Source organism: Athene noctua, chromosome 1 (genome assembly GCF_965140245.1).
Source record: "Athene noctua chromosome 1, bAthNoc1.hap1.1, whole genome shotgun sequence".
Lineage (NCBI taxonomy): Eukaryota > Metazoa > Chordata > Aves > Strigiformes > Strigidae > Athene > Athene noctua.
In genome coordinates, this window is record NC_134037.1 from 240,666,767 (window position 1) to 240,687,055 (window position 20,289).

The 20,289-nt window shown below is 40.2% G+C and overlaps 3 protein-coding genes across 10 annotated transcripts in view; 1 reads left to right on the forward strand and 2 right to left on the reverse strand.

Moving 5' to 3' along the window:
* The window catches only part of BRCA2 (BRCA2 DNA repair associated), a 41,011-nt gene extending 31,176 nt beyond the window's left edge, over positions 1 to 9,835 (reverse strand). The window contains exons 1-9 of the mRNA XM_074914471.1: positions 9,747 to 9,835; positions 8,703 to 8,809; positions 7,687 to 7,938; positions 5,547 to 5,652; positions 4,744 to 4,796; positions 4,604 to 4,644; positions 4,399 to 4,510; positions 2,553 to 2,608; positions 1,525 to 1,639 (exon numbers count right to left, since the gene is read on the reverse strand). Of these exons, the coding sequence (XP_074770572.1) occupies positions 1,525 to 1,639; positions 2,553 to 2,608; positions 4,399 to 4,510; positions 4,604 to 4,644; positions 4,744 to 4,796; positions 5,547 to 5,652; positions 7,687 to 7,938; positions 8,703 to 8,781 (814 nt within the window). The 5' untranslated portion in view covers positions 8,782 to 8,809; positions 9,747 to 9,835. The remainder of the gene's footprint in view (positions 1 to 1,524; positions 1,640 to 2,552; positions 2,609 to 4,398; positions 4,511 to 4,603; positions 4,645 to 4,743; positions 4,797 to 5,546; positions 5,653 to 7,686; positions 7,939 to 8,702; positions 8,810 to 9,746) is intronic.
* Positions 9,836 to 12,265: 2,430 nt separating this feature from the next.
* ZAR1L (zygote arrest 1 like) lies at positions 12,266 to 14,033 on the forward strand. Its single transcript, XM_074931925.1, has 4 exons — positions 12,266 to 12,871; positions 13,167 to 13,259; positions 13,406 to 13,480; positions 13,890 to 14,033. Exons 1-4 carry the CDS (start codon positions 12,266 to 12,268, stop codon positions 14,031 to 14,033), a joined length of 918 nt encoding a protein of 305 aa, XP_074788026.1.
* Positions 14,034 to 16,583: 2,550 nt separating this feature from the next.
* FRY (FRY microtubule binding protein) overlaps positions 16,584 to 20,289 on the reverse strand; it is a 177,161-nt gene continuing 173,455 nt past the window's right edge. For all 8 annotated transcript variants that reach the window (XM_074914527.1, XM_074914536.1, XM_074914517.1 and 5 more), the window contains 2 exons: positions 18,746 to 18,939; positions 16,584 to 18,157 (listed from right to left, as the gene is read on the reverse strand). In XM_074914527.1, the coding sequence (XP_074770628.1) occupies positions 17,899 to 18,157; positions 18,746 to 18,939 (453 nt within the window). In that variant the 3' untranslated portion in view covers positions 16,584 to 17,898. The remainder of the gene's footprint in view (positions 18,158 to 18,745; positions 18,940 to 20,289) is intronic.

Consider the following 20,289-nt stretch of genomic DNA (forward strand, 5'->3'; position numbering starts at 1 on the left):
TCCATGGTTATACTAAATGTAAAACACAGTTAAAAGGTTCTTCTCTTTCCCCAAATTATTACAACTAAAAAGCAAAAAAAAAAAAAATATCCAGAAAAAAAAAATCTTTGGAATATTTGGTACTTCTTTGGACCGAGTGCATATATTCAGTTTTACTGTTATTAAGGACAGAAGTCATGCAGTATAAATCTCTTCATATCCTTAACATCATGTAGGTATCCAAATCAATATTATGATCTCTTACTCTGACTGAAACAAAACGTACGCCTAATACAACTGATTGCTTTTCATGATCATATAACACTATCCCAGAGGAAAACATTTGTAAGCCACAAACATGGAGGTTTGAGCTATCCTTTTCACAGTGCATCTTCAAATGCCAAGTTAACTATTATCAAAAACAGAAGCCAGAGGGAAAAAAGGGAGACATTTGCAAAAGTTATTTTGCACTTTAAGAGAAATGGGTTTCTTCCTCCTCTTATTTTTACTCAGATGTTGTTTTAACTAGCCTTCTCCACTGTAACATGGGATGTAATAAGCCATCTTGAAACACAGAACCAGACAGTAATTTGTCCTTAATTTCTAAAAGTATTTTGCTGACTACAGATTACCTGAATATGTTTAAGACCAACTACATTTTTCTCAGCACGTTTGAACCTACAATATAAAAATAGCAGTGTATATCACTCTGCAAGCAGCAATGCTTCCCCACCTCAGCATTCTCAGTCCTCCTCATCAAATTCTAAACTGATTATTTCATAATTCTTACATGTACCACCAAACAATATTTTTAGGGCAGTTGACTCAATTCAGACAGGGAGGAGACATACAATCTTAAAAGATATATCGTCCTGTCTAGCCATGTCAATCTCTACAGAACCCTTTTACACCCATGTGTGCTGAACAAATTTCTGTTAATAATATTCCCTTCTGCCATCATTTCTCAACAAAAATCAAAAAGCTTACACTGAAGTTTACATCTCCACTTGTCCTCTAACGTGATCTAAGAACACAGAATGAAAACATTTGTTTCCCTTGGCTGAGTATTTTCTGCATTAATTTTTAAAAATACAAACCCATTTATTTTCCTAAAGAATTTGTCATGTTTTGAACTACTAATAGGTGAAGTAAATGAAGAAAGAATATAGCAAGATCAAAAAACAAGCTCACCGCAGAATAATGAGTACTGGGGTGAAACTTCATGCTAAAGCTAAAACTATTCAATAGCCAGGAGTCTTGCTCCCCCTTGAGCCTGCAGCATTTTTCTCTCTCAGCTCTCCCATACAGTCTCACACCTTCACTTACACCAGTACTAATCTAGTTGTCATCCAGTGGCACAGTAACCTGATTTAATTCACTGACTCAGCAGAGTCAGATTAGTTTTACAAAGCTGAATAAATTCAGGAAGTGGGAGTACACAGTTGGCAGAGGAAATAAGTGGTAAGATCAGCTCAGGATGTACAAGGTAACTTTACCCTCAGTCTCACTTCACAGTATACTCAGTAGTAAAGCATCAATGCATACCAGAATCTTTCATGTCGTCTTCAGCATTTAGCTTTACTGTCTCTGGCACAGACAGCATACTTGTATCACTCATCCCAGCACATTTATCACGGTTGGAAAAAAAGTTGTGCAAAATCTGTAAACCAAAGGCATAAGCTATTACATACCAGTAAGTGTCACTTCAACAGTAAAACACACAACTCTAAACATTTCCTGCAGTATCTGAGTAATTCTGCATCTCTTAAAATGAAAGGTAATATTTTCACAGGTATACTTGAAAATAAGCAAATCATTCCCGATTTCAATGCAAATTAGGTTCCATTCTACAGTCAAGTTAAGGGCAGTCAATGGGTTCAGCCGTTTACTATAAGTAAGCCTCTCAAAAAAGGAACAAAGGAGAAATGAGGAAGACTTTTCTTATTTTAATTTGTAAAGGTTAAGGTGAAGTTTCAGGTAGTTAAGAATCAAATGTAAATTTGCAATTGAATTCTATTAGCACTATACTCAGGTTTCAGTCTGAATAACCATTCAGCTTTCATATACACGGAGTAGAATTACAATTTTGCAGGAACTCTCCCTTTTATGACAATAGCAAAGGACTGAAATGAATACTCAATTTCAACTCTCCATATAGTGGTTGAGCACAAGTAGTTACAGGACAGTAAGTCAAACAATAGCTCCCAAAACTCTGACAGAAGAGGAAGAAAACCAAACCCTCAGACAAGTAGCATATTGCAATTTCTAAGTTTAATTTCTCTTTGAATGACTCCCACTGCTGCTGAATCCAAATGGTTTTGTGCTCTTTTTTCCTTTTAAAAAAAGCACAGCAAAAAATATTCCTCAAAGAAGGTTATTTGTGAAAATACAGTCTAGTCTACAGCCAGGTTTTGCAAGTTTAGTTTTGTGAATAGTAACTTTTAAAAACAGCCAGGTAGGAGGACCTAGAATGAAAATGACAGAATTTTTTATTCTTGGCTCATGGAATGTAAACATGTAACTAAATAGCTTAATGGAAATTGAAGAACAGCATAGTTCTTAAAACTACTTACTATCTCAGCTCTTTCATCCTGTTGCTTTGCTCCAGAAACAGAATCATTCTCTCTAGCTTGAGAAGAAAGACAAACAGTTCAATTCATTTGCTCCAAAGCAATTTGCTGAGCATGTTCAAATATGATTGTGTTCTGAAGGGGTTTTCTTTGTATTATGTTAAATGCAATTGAAATGTATAAACAAAAAACTACTAAAAACTAACCAAAAGTTGTAACTAAAAAGTCCTACAAGTGAGGCTGAGGGACAGTGTACAAAAGCAGTTTCACAACAGCACAGAACACCCCAAATCATAGGTTGTAGCTTCTCCTATGTAGGTAGATTGGTTATCACCCTGAGCCCACCTTTGCTGCCAATCCCCTTTCCAGCAGTTATTCACGGTACTACTCTCATTTTTTTCTGTCAAGGATCTAGATGAGATCTGCAAGTCTCTCTTACAAATTTGGGGTTTTTTTTCCATTTCCTCCCACAAGAGCAGTAATATCTTTTCACCTACATTACAAAAGGAGAAAGTGAACCCTGGGTTCAAGCCTATTTTTGCTAAAAAGCAATATATCTAAATAACACATTACATAGACATGGCATCTAGGTTCCATGTAGCAGCCAAATGACTCACTCTTTCCTTTTACAGGTGCCAGATGGCAGAGAGTGGGCATCGCTACTATAAAATACTAGCCTCATCCAGGAAGTGGGAGAATGAGAGCTCAAACCACAATTCATCTTCCAAAAGAACATCATTAAGCTCTGGTTACTTCCCCCAGCCACCGTCTTCTAGTCACATCATTCTGAACCAATGAACACCCAAAACCCACAACTCAGAAGCCTTGTGAACAGCACCACCCCCTCCCTGCCAACACAGGGATCACAGAATCTCTCAAGTTGGAAGGTACCCATAAGGACCACTGAGTCCAACAACCCGCACCTCGCAGGGCTACCTAAAACTAAACCGTATGATTAAGAACATTGTCCAGGTGTTCCTTGAACTCTGACAGGCTTGGGCCATGACCAGTTCTTACATGAGGAGATTCCCAACTCTCGCAGGCATTCTTAATATGCTTTATATGCTTGCATGCTCTACATGCCTTATACAGTGATAGTTCAACAACATTAACAAGAGCAATGTCAGAAGATAAGCAGACATCCAGGTCTTCCCCTTGTCTCAAGAGTTTTCACCAACAAAGCATAAACTCAAATTTAATTTTGTTTTATCATATGCTAATGAAATCCCACCTACAGCAACACTTTAAGTTGGGGCCTGATGTTTAGCATTAGTGCCACAAGCAGTTATCAGCCATTCACAGTTATGCTGGCACAGCTGTTTGTGCATCTGCAGAGTAAATGAGGTCCAGGAATTACCCTGTCCAAATAACCCAGGAAATATGATCTTCAACTGGGTCACTATCTCAGTCTGTCTCACCACATCAATACGATGGTAGGCACAGTGAGAGGGTTAAGAATGCTGAAGCCAGCACAGCTGCTGGAAGGTTTACTCAACAGGCTACCTCCTTAGACTTCATAAACATACTCACATGACTTAACCTAATAGTATCTAGTTTTGTGATAGTGCAAAGCAATTATTACCTAATCCTCTTTCTATGCTTTGCTAGGTTTTTTCTAGATATGTATTCCCTTATACAACATAAAAAAACTTTTGAAAAGCAATGACACATTAAATTTAATTTCTACCTTTTAGGGCTGCATTATTAAAGTAACCACTAAGCATCGCTGCAAGAGTTCTGTCCTTTTTAATAAAGGCAACAAAAAAAAGAAACAGTTCATACTAAGTGAACTTCCAGTGTCAAAACCACAAGTTTTCAACCTTTCATAACTGTTAATTTTTAGAAATACCTATTATCACTGTTGCACCAAGCGTAGGAGGTGTGGCTAAAGAACTTGACCAGGACATATCTGGATCCACTTCTGCTCCCAGACTTTCAGAAATACGTTTTGGAGTTCTGACCTAGAAATGTATTTAGCAATTATTATTTCTATGCAGAATTCTAAATTTACTACCTAGGAAAGAGAAAACAAAATGCAGGAATAAAATATTTACCTCCAAAAGTTTTGGTGTGCAAAACAAGCTTCCATATGGTCCTAAAAAACATTTATGTAATGAGGACATTAAATAATACCTAAGACATAAGGATTCATATCTACAGGTATTTTGTAAAACCAGAAAGTACAAATACAAACCAGGCATGTTGTTTCTCTGAGGTGTTCTGTAAGTATCCCTTAGAATAGTTGGACTGCAAAACAAAACAAAACAAAAAATTCTTACATTTAACTTCTCAATTTTTGAAAATAAGTATTTCAGACATTACATATATTACCACCTCCGTTATTTTCTGTTTGCGACTATGGCTACTCCCCTGAGTAAATAAAAAGTAGATTTCTCCTAACCATCAGTCAGTATTTTAAACCTTAACATAAGTTTGTAATAAGCTGTAAAATGCTTCTTTTGTGAAATATGTTAATTTTCAGTTATGATCTGCCTGAAAATAGCGTAATAGATTTCAGTATAACCATGCATTTCTTAATACGCTGTATGGAAATACAGAAATTGGCTTAAACTAATTGTTTAATTAAAATCAATTAACTGTTCTTATAATCAACATGAGTACTTTGATCAGATTTATCTGAAATACATTTAAATGTAGAAATTAAGGCTATTACTAAAAAAATACTACTTGAGAATCCCATGATATATCACTACTACTCTTTGCACTGGATGTTGAGGATTTAGGAAGCTGAAATAATGACAACAAATGCCATAAGGAGTAGAAAAACTGAAAGGAAGAACACCTTTTCAAGGCAAGGAAGTTTTCAAAATTAGCTAGTGTTTTATTTTCAATTACTCAGCAACTTAACAAGTATCATAAACATACAAGATTACTGACTTTTCTGGAGAAGTCTATCAGTCAAATATGGTGGGTTTAATACTTCTTTTTGCTTAAAATCCAGTTTACTTTATATTTGCATAGACATATTTAGTATACCTAGCAGCAAGGCAGTTGTGACAGGTCTCAGGAGGAGAAGCAAATATTTCATTTTCTTGATCTATTTTTCTTCTTGTGATACTCGGGCTTATCAAATTCTCTCTGCCTATAGCACATAAGACAATAATCAACACAACCTTGCAGAATTACAAGTAACAGTTTTGATTTTAAAGTTTAAAGATAATATTTAAAAAAAAAATTATGCCATGTCTGATTCTTAGTTAAAAAAACCCCAAACCACCTTTTCCTCTAGTGTTTTGAACATGTTCAAGTTCTATATCCAAATATTGCCACATTTCAAATACACAGCCAAAAATGCTCATTACATCACTTTATTTGATATATACGTGTTTCAGTATATTTCCTTGATATTATTCAAGCCACATACTCCATTTCTGTTTTAGTATACCGTATTGTGCCTTTCATCATTGCAGAAGTTACTCTTCAGAGAAACTCAATATATTCAAACATGCATTTGTACCAGCTTTCCCTCAAATTTACTTAAGACATACACTTCTTGATTTGAATAAGCAGCACAAAGCAAAAATTATTTCTGGAAATGTTAGTGGAATCACTGTCACTGGTAGCAATAGCTATTTATATGCTGTGTCTCCAGGCAAAAGAGAAAGTGTGCCCACCAAAGCAGCAGAGTCCCTCAGATGAACAAGCAACTACTCAAAAGATTTCCTCCTCAGAAATTTCCAAGCAACTTCCATATCAGAAATTACACCTAAGTTTCTGCATTTCTCTCTGCTTCTGAGTTCCTGAGTCCACATAGGCAGCACAGCAGCATCTCAGTACCATACCAAAGTGAAAACCTTCAGCTTCTATCCATGCTTTTGTTTTCACAAAAAGAAAACCCAGGTATACGAACCAGCTGGCTCTAAGAAAACTAGGGAATGATCTCAGACCAGCCATAGGTAAACTTTTGTAACAGTCATCTTCTCTTCCTTAGGGAGTGCATACAAACGTCCGCATGCAGAAACACAGAGCAAAAGTAACCATTTTGAAACAGAAGAATCATAAGGTTCCTCTGCAGTTTATTAAATGCTACCAAGAATTCACTAAGGACTTAACACTGTAAAAGGCCAAACAGCTAAATTTAGAACAAACGTGTTCTCAGCTGAGAATAAATTGGGCAGAATTTCAGCAATAAACTTAACAAAAACGAACAGGGTAGCAATATTGTATGGAAGCAATATTATAAGGTAGTTTTGAACAGTGGCACAGTTCTACACCTTCAAACACTTTGCTTTAGGATCTAAGAACAATTCTAATAATAAAGGGAGCCTTCTGTGCATCTGTAAGCTGTGTAGAAGATCTTCTTGTACTGTTAGGAGAGCACGGAAGAGTAGATGTACAAATCAGACACTGCAGGAACAGTGTTAGATATTCTTCCATTGAAAAGACCCTTATATACAATCATGCATATATATTCTCCATAAAAAAAGATTCTTCCTTCTGTCCAAGGAGAATAGGCACTCTGGCTTATAGATACATCAAAAAAGCGCAGTGACACATACTTTCATGATGTACTTGGGATTTGGAAACAATGTAGTGAGAAGTACTTCATAAAAGTAGCAGAACTCCTTGTCTCCAAATAAAAAAGTGTAACTTCTTTCCATGATTTACAGTTTTACTAACTCAACAAGCTTAGTGCTTTGAAATTTTTCTAAGAAAGGTTGAGAAGTGCCCTACAGATCACCTCATATTTCAGCATAAGATTTTCAGAGATTTTGGATAAAACAAAAATCAGACTGCTAAAAAAATTCACTCTGATTCTTAGTGACCAGGTTACACTAATAAGCTCATGTGCTCCTTGTATTGACAGTTTTTAGAGTATTAGGACTTGGACAATACCTTTTCTACAGGGAACTCTGCATGTACATTGCCAGTTTACTGCGAGGCTAAATTGATTATTAGATTAATTCTGCATTTTTATAGGTGATCTTCAGATCACATCTTCATGCCTACTAACATAAACTTTTAATTCATACAATTTCAGCAGTAGCATTAAGCATTACATTAATAATCATCAGCTACCACAACAAAAAGAAAAGAAAAAAGCCTCTTGCTTCTGGAGGACACAAGCAGCCTTTAAGTACCACTATTAAAAAAAAAAAAAAAAATAATTACTCACTTGCTCCTGTTTTTTTCTGATCCAGTTCTTTTCCAGGAGAAGAGTAAGGTGGCAATATCTTATTTTCATCTTTAAAAATCAGTGGAGTTGATGCCAGCTGACTGTATGTGGAGGGTTTTGCCCTTGGAGTTTTTAAAGATGTTTGATCAAGCCAGCCAAAGGACCCATCAAGTTCTCCCAACAATTTAGGCTCATATGAGGGTGCTTCTGCACTGAGTTCTTCAAACCAGTTGAGACTGATAGGCCCTAAGTCTATGAAGAAAAACACACAGAAAACATTAAAAAAAGAAAACTTGCCAAATGGCATGCAAATAACATGTGACAAGTATGAGTTCATATGTTATTAAATCAGGACATAAAATAGAACTTTTCATTCTATATGATATATGTAAGAGAAGACTGTACTTAGTTGTAAATGAATACAAAATTAATGCTCCATGCAGGATGCAAAAACACACTACGCATTTATATGCTAGCAGCAGAATTGCTCTTTCCATTGTCATACTCTTGTTTATTTTGTTTCTGGATAGCTTTGAACTCTAATATCCACAAAGTATACAGGAATGCCTGCCCAAATCTCAAACCATTAACAAAACCAATCAAAGAGCAGATAAATATCCGGTTTATTTAAAATTAAAACTATACATCTGGCTTTTAGTTTATCTGTCTTACTCAGACTGGAAAGTTAAACAGGTTCCTTTTAACATTAATAAATCATACGACTACAGGTGCATGTGGCAAAAGACTAAACCTGGCCTGCATGCAGTTACATAAGGAAGCCACAGCTAAAAAACAAGTACAAAAACCAACTGAGCAGACATTATGAAAAAAAGGTACAAATAAAATTTAAACATATTTTAAAGAGGTAGATACTAGTGAACACAGGGGCAAGTAGAGCTGCTAACAAGTTGCATAACACTTTTATATGGAATATGCAGCATACAGCGGATGTGTGTAAAATAGCAACGTCCAGAAAGCAACACTAATAAAAGTTATTTACTGTGGAGATGCTGTACCTGATTCACTGCAACGTGCCTTAAATATTTCAAAGAAAGTCGGTCTTTCCACGGGTTTGTAAGCCATTTTCTGATCCATAACATTACCGGAAGAGTTGCCGAAAAACCTGAGAAATAAGAAAACACTTTCATACAGTGCTATTCCAGTGTCATGGGGCTGCAAGTCTTAAGGCTACTTTCCTTTATTTCTTGGTAGGTGTGTCATAACCCAACCTGTTCAGCTTCAGGGCTGTGATGTGTGTGTTCAAACACCGCAGTGATGAACGGAGTACGAAAACAGACAAGAGCAGAGGGAATTATACCAGGGATAATAAAAATACTCAGCAAATACATGAGAAAATCAAGATGCAATGGACAGAACACTTCTGAGGTATTTTAAATGTAAATAAAAAATCCACACTCACTATTATATATTAGAATATAAATTACTACATATAAACTCTTGCAACCATTATAACTTATATGCCAAGAATTTGATTTAAAGTTGTTTTCAAGGGGAGCAGACATTGCCAGTTTCACAGTTCTATCAAAAAACAGGTGTCAGTGCTACAGAAGCTTTCCTGTTTATTTTAACGCATTATTTCCCCTGCAAAAGCAGTTACCCACGCGATGGCTGTTTTACACACACTGCCTTACCAAAGCGGTGGGAAGGACAGGCAGGTAAAAAGGGGTAAAGGCTACCCTAAGGAAGTCCAGTTTAAAATTGCCTCAGAAGTACATTTTAGAAGGCGAAGCGACCTGCCCGCGCTGCTTCCCGTTAGGGAAAGCTCCTGCCGGGCAACCCCCCACCGCCGGGCCGCTGCCCGTGAAGCCGCCGCGCGGTCGCCCCGTAAGGCCGAGAGGCCCCAGAGGACGAGCCCCGAGACCACCCCCCGCGCCCGCAGGCCGGCAACTGCCACCCCCCGCGCGGGCTGCGAGGGGAAGGGCGGCAGCGGGAGGGACGCCCCCGGCGACGTCAAAGCCGAGAGGGCAGCAGGGCCGCCGCCCACCGCCCCGCGGAACGGCCGCTCCGGGGCGGGGCCGGGCCACGCGCGGGCCGTTTACCTGCCTCCGGCGCCGCGGGCGGGGCGGGCGCCGCATCGCCTCACGCGTGGGGCGGGCGGGAGACGGGGCCGGGGGCGCTCTCGCGGCGCCCCGGCTCTGGCCGGCTCAAAGCTTGGCGCCAACGCGCCGCCAGGCGCCTGCGCACTGAGGGCCGCCCTCCCGCCTCCTGCCGCCCGCCGCTCCCGCCTCCTGCCGCCCGCCGCTCCCGCCGCCGCTGCACCCCGCGCGGGGCGGGGCGGGGCGGGGCGGGGCGCGGCGCTGTGGGTCTTGCAAACGCGTTCCCTCCGTGGCAGATCTCACCCACAAAAAGGGAGTGTCCTGAGCCACGTGTCGGCCGCCTTCCTTTATTCACACATCCCTGTATATATGAGAAATGAAGCGTCACATCCAAGGCTGTCATATTCCAGTTTACCGTTTAATTGTAGTTTACACCAACGGCACAGAAAGGCTCTAGAAATCTTACAGTGAGCGGTAGTACCGTAACGGGAGTGTCATTGCCTGTGGAGATCTCAAACTGCATCTTTTTAGGTGGTTTTGTAGGCCTTGACACATGAAATTGTTATGGTTGTTAATATTATAATAAAGAGAATATCATTATCCTCCACATACACATCCATTCCCGTTTTGATAAGTTCTTGGTGTCTGCAATGAGTCTGTAACAAGATGGACAGACAGTTCTTCCTATTGCCAATTTCAGTTTAGTCATCTTTCATTTTAGCTGGATGTTCATGAGCTCTTGTGTTATAAAGGGTTTCTTCCTACCTCTCCACACCAGTCCTAAATTCACACAGTTTTATTATACCACCTCCTTACTCATCTGTCACCTTCTCTAGTGACTCTTCTTACCATAATTTTTCCATGTCCCTCCTCCTTCCAATGAACTTTTAATTTCTAGTCCTGCAGTGTCCTGTGGAGGAGCAGTAACCAGTTCACCCTAAAGGATTCCAGAAGAAGCCTAACAATTGTTTTAAATGATGGCATGTAGTTTTCAATTTAATTTCCATCCTTCTCCCAATGCATCCTAAGAACTTACTCTTTTTTTCAGCCACACTGCAGTAGTAAGTTTTAACTTTGTCATCTTGAGACCCTGTTTTTGCTTTCAGTTGATACAGATGGTGCTTTGAAAACCTAAGCATAATGTGGAACCTTGAGCCATCTTTCTTTTAACTATGATGAGTGTGCGTTTCCTGAATCTGGACCTCTTTTTATTCCATAAAACTGTTGTTTCTTAGTGATTTATTTCAGACACTTGAAAGGATCTTTCTCAAATAAGATGTGAACGTTTAAAGACATCAACCCTACCAGCTCCTCTCTAGCCCTTATCTTGTTGGCCCATTGAATTTTATAATGCAATGCTTTTACAAAGGTGGTGAGGAGTCATGCAAAGAAATTATTTTACAGCACAGCAGGTCCAGGGATTTGGGGATTCTGAAGTCTTTAAAGACTCACATACACAGTTTTATTTATTTAATGATACAATTTTAACTATATTACCTTAGAATTGAAGTGATGTAATTATGGAAGAAGGACTACTATTAGTCGCATATGTAAGTGCTTGTATTGCCAGAATTTATTTCATTTTACAGGTCACTTTTCCCAGTATAACTGTCTTCCCTCCGAAGTGTCATACAAACTGAACTATATTCATTCCATCTTTCCTAAACCAACACAGTTGATAGAAAAGCTGCATGTAGACAATCCCCAAGTAACAGAGCAATGAGGATGCTCAGACCTATTAATGCCGATAAAGACTTCTATTCAGAGATGTAATTGCATGCATTCTTTGCTCAGTCGTCTGTGGAGTACCCAGTTTATCCGGGCTTTTGTTAGTTTTCCAAACACCCCATCCCCCCCCCCCTTTCTTTCTTTTAAGACCTTAAACAGGAGTTGTGAGCAAGCAGGCTTCCCCTCGCTATGAAGTCACGGTTCTTCCAGCCATGGCTGAATGACATCTGTTCATCTTTACACAGTCTTCCAGAGAGATGCTACTTTTTGAGTGCCGATTACTTCTCAGGGCTTACACAGCTCTGTCAAGATCTCCACCGATTTACAGCTGTATAAACAACTGAGACTATTCAGCCCTGCATTTGTTACTGCAGCTTCTAGCCCTGTGGCTGCATTGCCTGCCTGAAACCACAGATGAAGGCCTCCACGACCAGAGCAAGCCGGCCTGTTGAGCACACGCACAGCTGCAGGCTAGCTCTGTACAGGCCTTAACTTTCTGCAAAGATCCTAATACGGTGAGGCAGGGAAATCTTGTACGTGGTGGTTGAAATGGAGGTTCTGTGTTCTGCATGCTGCACTTGCCACCCCATGTCCTGGGAGCCATGGCCAGTGGCTGCATGGTGCTTAGTTGCAGGCTGGGGTTAAACCATGACACACATCAACTCCTGTTTCAGCTCAGCCACCTGCCTAGGGCCAATTTCCCCATCAATTAGTGACAATTAGCAGCAGCTGTCCAGATAAGATAAAGGCAGGGCAGGGCAACAACCAGGGTTGACTTTTCTGTGGCTATCATCATGGAGGGTTTTGTGTATCCATCTTTCAACATGTACCAGAGTTTCAGGGGCAGCCTCACGCCACGCCGCAGTGGGGACGCAATGGTGAAGCAGCCCAGCTGGAAGCTGAGCAAGAGCAGCAGCATCAGCCCCTTCCTCGGGGGACCCTTCACCCCCATGCCCTCTGACTACCTGGACAGCTACCGACGGGCCCAGGTCCAGGCCCTGCTGTCCCAGGTGAGCCCTGGGCTGGCACCACGGCTGTACCAGGTCAGCACCAAGGAGGTGGGTGTGCAGGTGAACCTGCGGGCTGAGGTCGCCGTGCAGTGCTCGCTGGGGCCGCGCACGCTGCCTGTTGGCCGCCCCCTTAGCCCTGCTGCCCTCCGTGCCCAAGGGCACCTTGCCCTCTACTCGCCTGCGACGGACCGCTGCCTCTTCATGCTGCCGGAGGCCACCAGACCCCAGGAGAAGGCTGAGGCATCTGAAATGATCCCCAAGGAGCAGGAGGTGGAGGATGGTAGCAGAGAGGCGCAGGAGGGCCAGGTGAAGGCTGCTCTGCCGAGTGAGGAGACAGCAGAGACCCCGCAGGAGGAGGCTGCAGCCCCTAGACGGAAGGCTGCCTTCCAGGTGTGCAGCGCTGGGACACTGGGGCCTGGCACAGTCTGTCCTGATCAAGAGGGGTGGGGGGTGGACCATGAAGCAGGCTGGAGAGAAGTCTGCTCTTGAACAGCAAAAGGCACAGTGGTGCCCACCCTGGCTTTCCACTCAGGTCTGCACAACTCCCTGCCCAGGGCTGGTAGTGCCCAGGCAGCTCTGTCCCTGTCACAGCAGTGGGGCTTCTGTGGGTGTAGAGAGAGCTGGGGTGGCTGTTCTTGAAGAGCTGGAGGCTGCTTTCACTTGAATGTGAACTCTCTCTCTGCAGTTTTTGGAGCAGAAGTATGGCTATTTCCACTGCAAAGACTGCAAGACCAGATGGGAGAGTGCTTACGTTTGGTGCATTTCTGGAAGCAACAAGGTGGTTAACAAGTAATTTCTTGCTCCTGAAACTTGTAAGAATGGCACTAAATCTGTGACAAATCAGGTGCTTTGGCACGAATTTTGGTACCTGTACTGAACACCCTGAGTAAGTCTCTATAGTAACTGAGAACTTGCTTTTTTCAGGTGTACTTCAAGCAGCTCTGTCGCAAATGCCAAAAGGGCTTCAATCCCTATCGAGTGGAAGCAATCCAATGCCAGGTAGGTTAGATTTTGGTATACTGGTAAGACTACCAGAATTTATCATATACTCTAGTAGCTTACAGCTGCTCAATTTGGTACTGACTTTATCTGGAAGAGAACTTGCTTTTTATCAAAGTACTAGGAAATATTAATTGGGAAAGGTGTAATGGGAGAGGACCTCCTGCAGATGGGCTTCCATGAATGGTTTTCTGTTTGTACAGTGTTATGCCTAGCTACAGGTAGGGTAGGGTTTTGTGCTTCTAGGCAAGAACACTCTTACAGCTTAACTCCACAGGGTTTTTACCACAAGAGCGATTTTAAATGTATCATCAGCCAAAATGTGGTGCTATGATTAAGGAAGACTAAATGTCAGTCTAATATGAAGTGAGCACCTCTGATCTACTAATAAAATGTCTTGTTTCTTAAGACCTGTTCAAAGACCCGTTGTTCCTGCCCTCAGAAGAAAAGACACATTGATCTCAAGAGACCTCATCGCCAAGAACTTTGTGGCCGCTGCAAAGGCAAGAGGCTGTCCTGTGATAACACTTACAGCTTCAAATACATTGTCTGATCTGTGTGTCCTCTTCTGTTTCATGCTTTGTCGGTCTCTTGCAGTGTTTTGACTTTAGGCTTTTGACTTGGCATTGGATAATGGATAAAGACTTTTGTATTATTTATAAAGTATATATGTTGTGAATAAAGTTCAATAAAAGCTTGCATTAGTTTGTTACCCCTTAGTATCTTGCTGGGATGAAAGAGGAAAGTATATTTGGAAGAAAACAACTAATTTGATTTCCTAAAGCAAACAGGTTTTGCTTTTAGTCTGCCTTTGGGGAATGTTGAGATTGAAACTGCTATAGTGTTTTTCCTTCAGTCACTCAAATGGAACTAGTATGGAAGATACAAATGTTCTGGAGCATGAAGTCCGGGGTAAATGCATCTGCAAGTGTTTCTTCCCACTGCCTCTGTCAAATGGATAAGAAAAAAAATCACAACAGCTTGATAGACTTCTCACTTAGTCTTTGATTATGTCTGTAAGATGTGAGGTGAGAGTGTAAGCTTCATGTTTTCCAAAGGAGGATGGGAAAAACCTTTTGAGTTGGGCTATCTGTGATGGGGTATAACATTCTTGAGACTTCATGTGTCTCAAAAGAGGTAGAACAAGTCTCTGTGCCCCTGATTCAAATACAGGCTTGTGTCTCAGAAGCTTTCCAGTCATATTAAGGTATTTCCAGGATGGGTGGCTTAAATATAACTGAAGGGAGTAACAGAGTGTGCTTTCATGGACACAAAATGCGATCATGAGAATCCTAATTAAAGTACTGGTGGTGTTGTAGAAGCACAGTGGGGCATTACTGAAGTTCATGTCCTAGGACTTCAGTGAGGCTTTGGTGGCAATACACTGATTTCCACCTTCAGTTCAGGAATGATGCTGAAAAAGCTGGATGGTTATACCATGTATTTTGTTGTATCTGTGAAGAATCACAGAATACTTTAGGGTGGAAGGAACCTCTGGAGGTCTTCATACTCAGTGGAGGACCAATTGAATCAAGTTGTGCAAGATAGTGGTTAATGGGTTGTATGCTACCTGCAGGACAGTAACAAGCAATGTATAGCAGGTGGTCTATTCTGGGACCTGTCTCATCCAACATCTTTACCAGTGACCTGGAAGAGGCAACAGGGTGACACCAAATTGGGCGGACCAGCCCGTACAGCTGAGGGCAGTGCTGCCCTTTGGAGAGATCTCAGTTGACTGGGGGGAGGAGCTACCAGGAGCCTTGGGATATTCAGCAGGGACAAGAGGAAGTTCCTATGCCTGGATGGGGAGACCCTTTGCAGAGACACAGACAGGAGACTGACTGCCTGGCTGGGGGGGCATCTCCTTGGAAAGTGCCCTTGGGGTTTGGTTGGCAGTGAGCTGGCAGTGGACCCTGGCAGCAGTGGTTGATGACGACATCCACGCCCTTGGCTGTCGGAACGGAGGTAGAGCAAGCAGAGCAGGGGAAGCGACCGTCCCTCTTTACTCAGCACTCACTAGGCTGCATCTAGATTACTGTACCCACTTTTAGGCTCTCTGTATAAGAAAGATGTTGATGAACTGTAAGGAGTTCAGTGAAGGCTACCGAGCTGGACACAGGGCTTGATGTGTGAGGAGATGTTGGAAGAACTGGGCTTAGTCTGAAGAAGCGAAGACATCAGGGGGACCTAACAGTAGCCTGTCAGGTTATGGTTATTCAGGAAAGATGGAGATAGGCCCTTCAGTGCAGCTCACGGCCGGGGACTGAGAAACAATACACATAAAATGAGATAGGTTCAGGCTGGATAAAGGAACAGCCAGGTAGAGCAGGTTGTCCAGGGAGGCTGTGCATTCCCCATCCTTGAATGTTTTCAAGACCCAACTGGATAAAGGCTTGAGTAACCTGATCCCATGGCTGACCCTGTGTCAAAGTGGAGATGGGACTAGATGACCTCCTCAGGTTCCTTCCAACCTGAATTGTCCTGTGACTCTGTAAAACATCCATGATTTTGACAAGTGATAGAGCAGATCTCAGCTTTCACCAATGACTAAAATTTCTGCAGACCACTCCAATTACAGTTCTGACTAGCTGTCAAAAGTGCAATACATAACTGGAAGACTTCTCTAACTATTGCAGATTATTTTACTCAGAAAAGTAGTTGTGTGATTTCCCTTGCATCTATTTTGTCCTGCAACTGCAGCAGAGCTCTGTGGACTGCAAAATCAGAAAACCTGTAGAAGTTGATTCTACCCCTTTTATGTATCAATACAAGTATTTGTCAAGATCCATGTAAAATTGTGCAAGCATTTTGAAAACGAAAAAGGGGTGAAAGGGAGAGTGCTTTACTGGATTCTCAGAGCCAAGGCTGACACTACAGGCTGGACAGATTTTCTTTTACCTTTAGCATGAGGCAAAAACCTACCGAAACCTAATGCTGGAATGAATAGGACCATTACCGATGTTTTTAACATAAACAAACCTTCATCCCCATTTTTTATTTTTTTCAGTTATGAAACTGCTTTAGTCAATGTACTCTTCCTGGTTGAGTTTTAACTACAGACTGACAAAAAAATCCAACCAATACACTGGTTTCTCTCAGTGTAATGAAGAGTTTCCCCACAAACCATGTAAAAGGTGTCTTTTGGGGGCTGCTGATCACAGATACCATCTGCAACAGTATAGATTCAGAAAAGAACACAGTCTTCACAACAAGCACATACTCTGTTGTGATTATATATGACTTTTATATTTTAGTTAAATGGATGTACTGATCCAAATATCAACCAAAGTTACTTCACAAAAACGTTAAGTGTATTTACAGAGTGAATAAGTTACACAGTTGTCAGAATAAAAGTGTCTCAGATGTGCAACAGATTTACATGCATACATTTAACACTGGACAGCAGTTAAATGTAAGAAAAAAAACATACAGGTATGACTTTTATATATACATTACAAATAAAATAAGACATCTCTTTAAAGAAACTAAACATGAGAACTTGCATTTCACGTTAATATTTTTACTTTTTATACTCAAAATTTCTATTAAATAAAAGTATGCATGCATAACAGTTCAAAAGATTTGACTCTGTGATGGGACTTTCTCCTACAAAATCGCAAGTTAAATTAGATCAACCATCCTTTAATAGTATAAATATATTCATAAAAGCAACCCTCTAGTAAAAAGCAGCCAAGATCCTTTAAAAAAAAAAAAAAGAAAATCTACCAAGACCATTTATGATGCTTGGGGGGCCTAAGAACAGACCTCTGCAATATGATCCAGTACCTTCAGAGACAGTAGCCTAGTAACATTAGGAAATGTACTTCATAGCAGCTCGTTGTTTTAAGATACAGTAATCATATTCAAATTACAGTGTACATTAAACTGTAGTCCATTTACAATTTGTTTCATATACACAGGCTCTCAGCTTTTGACCAACAAGTTTGTGAGATTCTGTGGCCAGCTTCATTCTGCCCATCTTTCACTCAACCAAGTAAGAGAAAAAAGGAAAAAATGTACAAGTTTTTTTTAACAAAAAATATTATTTCGTGAAGGAAACATTGCACTTTTGCCAACCTAAAATTAATTTGCTATAAAGGAAGTATTATTCAGTGTAGTAGGCTTTGGTATGCAATGGAAGTCACTTCTTCAGTAGTGAGTTGCAGTTGCTCAGTGAAATGCTAACTGATTTTTGTGCAACAGAGAACAAAGGATGTTGTCCCAGATGCTCTATGCTACCTTTGTCCTTACAGTATTGCTACACATTTGAAGTTCAGCCCATCTCTTTCTAGAAGAAATCCTAAATGTAACAAGAGTGAGTACAGTTTGACCAAACCTTTGTAAGGCTGAGAAGACATTGAGCCACCTCACTCCACCAGGGCAGCACTCCCAGCTTGAAAGAGGACACAAGAGTCCTGTCAGAGACTTGTGCCGGAAATGCTGGAGTCTGGAAGAAAAGTATTGATGACCCGGTAACTTTGAGCTCTGCGAATCATGTCGCGGATCTCTATATTCAGTTCCATTAATTTGGTACAGATTTCAGTCAGGCTCTGGTTGGAGCCCACCAGTGCATAGGTGCCCGTCTGACCCAAGGTTTGGTGCCGGAAGTAAATGTTCAGTAGTGTCTGGACTTCATCGTCAGAGCTACTTCCAAAGATATCATTGGGCCACAAAATCCTGCAATCAAACAGGAAAAGAATGTGTGTATCATTATGGGGTTATCAGCACAGATGGAAACTAGGTGATAGAGATCTCTAAAAGGAGAACTGACTCGCACACACTTATAAGCCAAAAGCAACTCACTGTTTTATGCTACTCGTTTGTTACTCAGACTCTGGTATCAGGCACTGAAATCGCATAAAAGCGCAATTCCTATTATCTAAAAAAAAAGCTGAGGAAGACTCATTCAAGTAAGTCAAAGTGAAACTGGGCTGAATGTTAGCTGATGCCAGTGACATACACCTGTAAGAATTAGCTCTATAAAAGGATTCTTAAGAGCCTCGCAGAAGTATTTTCAATCTACACAATGTAATTAAACATTTTAATTGTTACAAGCATACATGTTTGCATTACTGATTTAGTATCATTACTTGTGGCACACCCCTGCAAAAGTTAATAAAATCAATGCCCCCACATACATTGTTAAAACATATTAAATCAATTATGATGACTCAGCATTACATTTAGTATAAAGTAAGGAGGATAATAAATGCCCGCTTTTCTAGTAACATTAAAGTCTAGTATGAGCCATGTAGCAAAACTTGCCTGCATTCTCTTATTTGTCGGACGGCTTTAACAAGTTCATTGTTTTTCAAACACTCCAGCATGGACTGAATAGCTGCTTCCGTAGAATTGAATGTGGGCTCAGATTCCATTGTCAGAGGCTCAGCTGCAATTGCAGCAGTAGCATCCTTAAGATTTTTCTTCAACTCACTCAGTTCTCTTGACATATTTAACAGCTGTTCCAAGGAGAAAGATGAGAGATGGGTATTTTCATTCTCCAGAGGCACCAAAGAGAGTATTTCAAGTCTGTTCTTGCTATTATATTGGATGTACACGTTATAAAAAAGACCCCATTTTAACACAAGGACATATCTTCATCTCTGTACTCTGTACAATATAGGGAAAACATAAACTACAGATTTTTAAGCTTTGTGTTTCCTTTAATACTATGATGCATTTTTGGCTTGCTAAAATGCAAAAGAACATCTAAACAATCTTTTATCTTTCACCCCTGCTAGTGTTTTCATATCATAGTGGAAAAATTTAAGAAAACACATACTTCTCCTAGCAATGATGTTATTTATTTACAAAACACATATGATTAACAGATGCACAGGAATTGTATAGCCCTTTTTGTCAGGCTGAAAAGTTAATATGGCACAAGACTCATGAATAATTCATAAGCAAACAGTTAATTTCTAGAGATCTACCTTTTAACGCTCATATATGCTAAAAATAACCACTGTCACAAGAACTAACGGTGGAACTTCCCTTAAATAATACCTTATGGCTCCTGCAAAGTATGTGAATTTCATGGTGAAACAGCTATTCCTCATATTATTGTTTCCCAGTTTCATAGGCTGCAGTATTTATAAAAATGTAACAAAATCATAACTGTGAAATACAGTTACAGAAATCAATTATCAGGAAAAGAAAATACTTCTAAAATTTAGACTAGTCTAAAACTAGATGCTTACTGTCCTGTCTTCTCTTAAAAGTGAGCAGCTCAGTCACATTATGAGCCAGCCTTCAAAACAGTTCCTTAAGGTACAGTAAGTATTCAAACTCTTTGTACTACCTACAGGACATCTGATAACAAAACCATTTCCATTTACAGAGAGAATCTCTAAACTACTAGAATCTGTCACAAAATAAATTTTATAGCTTCAGATGTTGTTTTATGGCTAAAAGCAAAATACAATAACTTCTTCAACTCAATAGTTTAAAGTACATACACCTTAGGAGGAAAAAAATGTATATGGAATAGCAAGTTAAATCTTTTCTTAAATGATGATCATTCAATTTAAAGGGATTACCTCAAAGGTATTTCAAAGTATTACATATTTTATGCGATTGCTGAAAGTAAACTTGACTAAGGGTATTGTTCTTGTGAAGTGTTTTTTAAAGTAAGATAAATAGATTTATCTAAAAACAGAAGGCTGAGTCAAAAGCAATAGTGAGCTGTGTCAAAAATATTTAAAGAAGAAAGCTTGTAAAAATCACAGAATTAAAAACTCATGACATTTAGGTATTTAGTTAATTATATTCTTAAAATAGATTTAATACTCTTTGGAAACATTGAACTA

Bases quoted from the DNA above. Each gene is read 5' to 3' on its own strand.
- ZAR1L (XM_074931925.1), top strand. From the start codon at position 12,266: ATGGAGGGTTTTGTGTATCCATCTTTCAACATGTACCAGAGTTTCAGG. The intron at 12,872-13,166 runs GTGTGCAGCGCT...CTCTCTCTGCAG, and splicing joins GACGGAAGGCTGCCTTCCAG to TTTTTGGAGCAGAAGTATGG. The intron at 13,260-13,405 runs GTGGTTAACAAG...TGCTTTTTTCAG, and splicing joins GCATTTCTGGAAGCAACAAG to GTGTACTTCAAGCAGCTCTG.